Consider the following 6,842-nt stretch of genomic DNA (forward strand, 5'->3'; position numbering starts at 1 on the left):
CTGGTTTGCTGCTGTGACATATTCAACCCCAAGAACCCTTGACTGAGCCTGCTCCAAATTGTGTCTTGGCAGTCATTTTGCAAACTAAAGTTGCACTCTAACTTGGAGAGGAAGATTGCTGCTTTGACACTGCCTGCTTTTCCACTGTTCCTGGGCATGAGAGCTCCTGACTGTCTGATGGGAATGATGAGACGGGAAACCAGCCATCAAAAATTCAGCCACGGGGGAATTTCCTGGCTGGTCCTTACTGCACTTTGCTTCTTTGGGCCCAAAAGTGAGAGCACAACAGGGTGTTCAAGTGCTTTCCTCTCCATCATTGATACGGATGGCAGAGGCTGAACATCATTCAAAGTCTGCACCAGAGACATAGCTGATATCACCAGGAAAGCCAGTCTTACCCCAAGGGCTGCACACTCTAAACAGGAGAAAGACAAACGGCATCACTCATGTGAAGAAAAAGACAAAACCCGTGCTTTAAAAGAAAAAGCAAACACTGGTGCTAGTGCTCAGCAGTGTATATATATATATACACTTCAGAGAACTTCCCCAACCTCCACTTCCCCAAAACGCCCCCTTTCCCTCCAGTTTATAAAGTCCTTGTGGCATGCATAGCTGTGCTGAGCAAGACTTGGCAGCTCTCTGTGCTTACATCCCATCAGCATGAGAGTATCCCTTGGACTTGGCTTGCTCCTGGCTCTCCTGGACCCAGGTGAGTTTCCCACAGCGACCTGCTGGGTTGTGAGACATGGAAGAGATCTGGAAATGGGGTGCTTAATGTGTGAGGCTATTGCTGCCATCTGAGCTATAAAACCCCCTCATTTTGGGGAATTTGTACTGCAGAGGGTTGAGGGTGGCTGGTCTTGGGGCATCTTTGGTCCTATGAGCCAGTGTGCATATCAGGGTGTTGGGATTTACCATGTGAACCTGCAGTCGGATTTTCTGAGGTGCTCACTGCTGCCATAGCCAGGACAGTCATCAGAGTGATTCAGGTTACTCAGAGGCAGCCAGACCTTTGGTCAGCCAAATCGATCTCCAGGCTCATTTATTTTACTCATGTCCAGGGTTGTGTGACATTTTAGACGTGATGTCATCTCAGCTGTCCTTTAGCTCTGCTCCAGCAAAGCAGAGCTGTCTTGGAGGTCTTGGGTCATACCTGCCACTCCAAGTAGGTGCCATGGCCACTGCAAGGTGCCTTGGTTGGCACCTAGGTTTAGCAAAGTGACACATGCCTTGGACCTGTTAATCCACATGCTGGGCCCTTGTGGATGTGTGTCATGGAAGACATCATGTTTGTCCTCTGTTGAAATACATGTTATTCCTTTCTAAGTGTTTCCTGCTGACTATCTGATATTTTGGTCTGCTTAAAATGTTCCAGCAGGTATCTGGTAAAGTGGTTTCCCCTAATGCCTACAAAGTGATATGCAAAGAGATAATGCTTACAAAGAGAGTCTCCAGTTTGTACAGAGCACAGTCAGTACTTGCTGACAGCTCTTGTTCCCCAAGCCACTTGGGTGCCCTTGCTCACTGCAAAGAGAGAATTTGGGGTCTGTGAATCCAGGGACACCTGAGTGCCTGCCATCATGAAAGGGTTTGTAGGGCTGCTGATATCAGCAATTTCAGGAAAAACCCAACACATATTGCACAATGAAACAGGGAAATAAGGGAAGAGAAATGTTAAAAGTGCTGATCAATGCTGACATCAAACATCAGTGAAAGGGGAAGTGAGATCCCTTATGACTGCTGCTCAGGAATGTGTCCTCCTCTCCCCAGGGACCTGCCTTCAGTGTGAGGTGTGTCACAGCATGGGCAGAAGCTGCTCTGGCCCCATGAAAACCTGCACTGGTGGTGAAGATACCTGTGGCATTATTCTGCATGAGGTCCTGATAGGTGAGACATCCTCTGTGTGCGCCAGTGTGGCTTTCAGAGTGGGGCTGGCTGGGGGATTCTCTCTCCACCTCTGTCACTGGTAGTGTGGTCCATCCTTGGATAATCTGTTCATTTTCCTTTTACTGACAGACAACCCAGAGGTCAGGATAGTCTGGGGTTGTAAAAGCTCTTTATTCCTCAATTTCAAAAAGCAGTTTTCTACTGAGAGGGTTTGGTTCTTAGCTGTGGAGGGAAGGACCAAAGCTTCATAGTGGGAGGAGACATAGGTTTTTAAATCTGGCTAGGATGTGTAGAGTCAAGAGGCTGAGAGGCTGAACCATGACCTACACTAAGCTGCTGGCATCTAGTACTGGGGGTGCCCTGCTGATGTGTGGAGAGAGAAATTTACTCATCCTCAAGCAGTGATGGGGACACCAGGCAACCAGGCAGTGCCACTGGGGCTGAGCTCTCACCATATCATGTCATCATCATTATCAATAAGTTTAGGTTGGAAGAAACCTTGAAGATCACCCAGTTTCAAAGCCCTTGCTCTGGGTAGGGAGACCCTCAGAGCCCCATCCAAACTGATCTTGAACACCACCAGAGATGGGACATCCACAGCTTCTCTGGGCAACTTGTTCCAGTGCCTCACCACCCTCACTGTCAAGAATTTCTTCTTAATATCTAATTTTAATCTAACCCTCTTTCAGTTTAAAGCCATTCCCTCTAATCCTATTAGTCCATGTCCTTGTTAAAAGCCCCTCTCCAGCTCTCTTGTAGCCCCTTCAGACACTGGAAGTTGCTATAAGGTCACTTTGGAGCCTGCTCTTCTCCTGGCTGAACAACCCCAACTCTTTCAACCTTTCCTTTCCGGAGAGATTGTCACCCAGTAACCATGTCCCCATGGTTGATAAGTCAAAGCTGGTGCTGAGCCCTGACACAGCTGGACACTCAGTTGTGTTAGAGGCATGGCCTTGGTCACTGCTCAGCCTTAGTGATGTGATTGTTGCCTTTTAGCCTGGATGCTGACTCATGTCCTACCACCTTTGGTGCTGGCAGCTCCAGTGCCTGTCTTCTTCTGCTGGTGCACCCACCCTTCACCCTTCAAGCACCTCAGTGGACTCAATTCAGCTGTTCTGCTCCCCTTTACACCTTTTGGGCTTGGCTGATGGGGTAGACCAGGCTTGCCTGTGTCAGGATGCTTATGGTTGTGATGGACTGTGTGCTCTGCAGACTGTGTATGAGCAAGCCTGTGCTACAGATCAGAGGCATGGGTCACACCATAATCACTGCAGCTGAGGTGTCCTGGCTTACTGGTGATGCTTCTCAGGGGGCTCAGGGGACCCTCTCAGGCCCTAGGACAGCTACTTAGGAGTTGGTACAGAAACTAATAGGAGGGGAAGGGAGTTTGTGTTGAACAACTTGGCACTGTCTTCTGCTCCATGACAGGGGGGATGGCCATCTCTTCATCCATTAAATCCTGCCTGCCATCCCACATCTGCCACCTTGGCCCTGTCACTGTGAACTATGGGAAGGTGAAAGCAAAGAGCCACTTGGTTTGCTGCACAGGCAAGGACTGTCAGACCACCTCTGTGTCATGTGAGTGATTTTATTCCTTATAGCCCATCCCCACTGCGTCTGACCCATCCCAAGGGCCCAGGCTAAGTCATTACCTGGGTTATTCCTCCCATTCCCTCATTAAAAACAACTACAGCCCATGTATTTCATTCCAGTGCCACCAGATAACGATGTGCCCAATGGATTCCAGTGCCCTGCCTGCTACAGTGTGGACTCCTTTCAGTGCGGTAATGAAGTTGTAAACTGCACTGGATCTGAAGACCAATGTGTTGACCTTGCCGGGTTAATGAATGCTGGTAACTGCCTTTTATTTGGGGCTTTTTTTCATCTTCTTGGTAAAATGGGTGAAATTAATCTAAGATGCATTACTACTGAGATTAAAATGGGCAAAAAGCGTGACAGACAAAAAGAGGAAGAGACAAGGGACTTAGAGCTGAAAACTGAAAACATCAAGCTGATCAAAGGGCAGGCGTGTTTTTCCTTCCTTCTTCTCCATCACGCACAGATAACTGCTGGAATTTCTCACAGTATGGCATAACTGAGATCAAGAGTGGAACTGGTTTCCTGGGGCAATCTGGTATATGGGCATGTAACAAATCCGACCAAGGCCCTGAACCTGCTGGCCCTAGCTAGGATGTATGAGGGTGAATCTGTATCTAAGCCAGTTGCCAGCTCAGTGGAGGTTCAGATGGAGCTTTGCAAGGACATTGGCTTTCCCCTGGGGTAATGCCAGCCACTGAGGACAAAACACTGGTGCAGTGGTGCTTCTGCATGACAAAAGCCATGGACAGGTCCTTCCCCATGAAGTCCAGCCTTTGAACAGCTCCTTCAGAAATCTTTTTCCCACCTCAGGTTCTGTAATTAGAGAGAGGAAAGTAGACAACAATTTTCCTGGTCACTCTCCTTTCTGCCCCTGCTGCAGGTAAAAGACTTCCACCTATCACAGCTAGTCACACCTGTGCGCCAGCAGGCAGGGAAAAACCCATGGAAATAAAGGCAGTGACACCAGCTGCAGAAGCAGACTGAAAAAAAAAATCTTCTATATAGTTATGGATGAAGTTCCTCTGAGTTGATAATATTGCTAGGTGATGATGTGATGCTTGAAGGTCCTTGCTGTAGACTTTATTAATGTGCTGCCTAAACCCTGAATTAGATCATGTTTCACAGAGACAGCATGAAGGAAAACAAGAATTTTCTTAGTCACAGCAATGGAAATAGAGGGGCAAAATTAATTCAGTGTACCCCTGAAATAAAAAATGCTCCTAACTTGTCTTAACTTGATTGATCAGCCACTGTGAATGGAGAAGGCCTGTGCAGTATGACAAACTGTGCAGAGGAAGCAGCAGTGTAGGGGAGCACAGGAAGGTGAGGAACTAATGAAGTGCATTTACACGTTATTTGTATTTGAGATAAAAATGTCCAACAAAATATTCCAAACCTCCATAAACTGCACAGCAGAGAAGCATGAGCAGCATCAGCAAAAGCAAGCAACAGGAGCAGGAATATCTGAATGGGGAGTTAGGCACTCAGAACATGCTCAGGTCTCCTCTGGGAAATGCTCCAGTGGTGGCAAAGTCCGAGCTCAGGTTTCAGTGGGCCCATCAGTTGGTTTCTCTGTTGGTTTGGCTAAAATCCTGTGAAGCCTTTGAGAATGGATTCCTCTTAATCAATAGCTCAGGCTGCATTGTCTGTGACACTTCTCAACTCCATGTCAAATCCGACTGAGAGAAAGTCATCCAGTTTGAATATCATGAGAGGGTCAGAGAGAGAAGGAGACAATGAATACCTGGAGTGCTGTCACACAACCCTGGTTTTTTTAGGAAGCCAAAGTTTGAGCGGAAGAATCTTTAAACATGAGAAAGAGAACTATTTAACACATTTCCCCTTTTTAAATTTAAATGCTTAGAATTTTAAAAAGTCATCTTTATGCAGCAGAAAGAAAGAAGACAAATTGTACACCCTTTGTATTTCAAGTCAAGCACGGTGGCCTTACTGTTTCCTCAACTTTGTTCAGGGGATGGGGACAGAGAGGGCTGGTGGGTTTGGAACCAACTGGATGTATTGAATGGGCAGTTATTGGGTTGGAAATGGGGACTGCACTGGCCAGGGTGGGGATAATGCTGGGGACTGGATCCCCTGATGCATGGCATGTATTTCTTGTATTTCCGCTGCATAGGTGGACTGTCTCTGAAAGCTGCCATGAAGGGTTGCACCACCATTTCTGAATGCAGTATGGTAGGAGATGGAAAAAACAGCCTGGGGGTGATGGACATAAAGCTGAAACGGTTCCAGTGCCAACCAGCTTCTGCTATGTACAGAGCAGTGTTTGCTGGGGTTGCCCGTCCACACACAACATTCCTTCCTATCCTGTCAGGACTCATTTTGGAGAAGTTACTTTTCTGACTCTCACTAGTGCTGGGTTGAGCAAAACCCACAGCAAACTCCAGCAGTGGTTTGCAACTTAGTCCTGTTTGCTGTAGCTTCTTCTGTGTGGGGATTTTGTTTTCAGATTAGCTCTTCTTTTATATTTTCACAGAATAAAGACAGCACTTACACTTTTGTTTCCTCATTCATTTGATCTCATTTAAACCTTCATCAGTTCCACTGTGGTTGGTTTTGCTTTGCATTCTCAGTGCTTTGTCCACTCTGGGACCATGGGAGATTGCACGAGGTGCTCGAACACTTCATGGGAAATTTGAGCTCTCAAAATAGACTTAGAGTCTACATCCACTATCTCAGTATAAGGGGCGACTGACAAAGTCACTTTTCGAGGCTCTGAAAAGGACTGGAGATGCGTTCCTGAGAGGTTCACTCTGAGTAGAATGGTCACTTGCTGCTTTTTCCATCCCTTGTATCCTATTTGTCCACAGAAGGAGCAGTCCCTCAGCTCAGAGGGCTGCTTCTGGCCCTGGGAAGCCCTGAAATAGTATTAGCTTCAGAGATGAGTCAGTGTAACAAGCAACTTGCTTCTGGCAGGAGCCTTTCCCTCATGGTCGTTCTACTTGCCTTAACAGATGCTCTCCCATTCAGTCTTAAGTTTCATGAATATCTGGAATAAATGGTTACGTTGGGAACATTTAATTTCATAAAATAGGTAGTTTTCAATGGTGACAGACTGCTGGGAGTCCAGCTAATGGGAAACTTCAGCTCAATGCCTATTTCCCTTCTATTGGCTGAACTACACCCACAACTTGTGTAGTCTCCCTCTTCCACATTTGTCACCCCCTGGCTTTTCTGCTTCAGCCACCATCTGCCTCATGGGTGTCCTTGGGTTGGTACCAACCAAAAGCACTGAAGAGAAACACCTCATCAGGCAACATTGTCATACCTGGGAGGCACTCCCACATGCTGTGGGCTAAAGGATGGAGTGGTGGGAGCTCTGGGAGATGCTGGGGTGT

At 47.1% G+C, this 6,842-nt stretch overlaps 1 protein-coding gene across 1 annotated transcript; it reads left to right on the forward strand.

Annotated features, from left to right (window-relative positions):
- The first annotated feature begins 562 nt into the window (after positions 1-562).
- LOC146425182 (phospholipase A2 inhibitor NAI-like) lies at positions 563-6,002 on the forward strand. The gene is made up of 5 exons (XM_085042692.1): positions 563-709; positions 1,771-1,887; positions 3,316-3,465; positions 3,600-3,740; positions 5,621-6,002. The coding sequence occupies exons 1-5, from the start codon at positions 661-663 to the stop codon at positions 5,845-5,847; spliced, it is 684 nt and encodes a 227-aa protein (XP_084898818.1). The 5' UTR covers positions 563-660; the 3' UTR covers positions 5,848-6,002.
- The last annotated feature ends 840 nt before the right edge of the window (positions 6,003-6,842 follow it).

The sequence above is a fragment of the Lichenostomus cassidix genome, chromosome Z, assembly GCF_008360975.1.
Source record: "Lichenostomus cassidix isolate B80296 chromosome Z, HeHo_3.0, whole genome shotgun sequence".
Lineage (NCBI taxonomy): Eukaryota > Metazoa > Chordata > Aves > Passeriformes > Meliphagidae > Lichenostomus > Lichenostomus cassidix.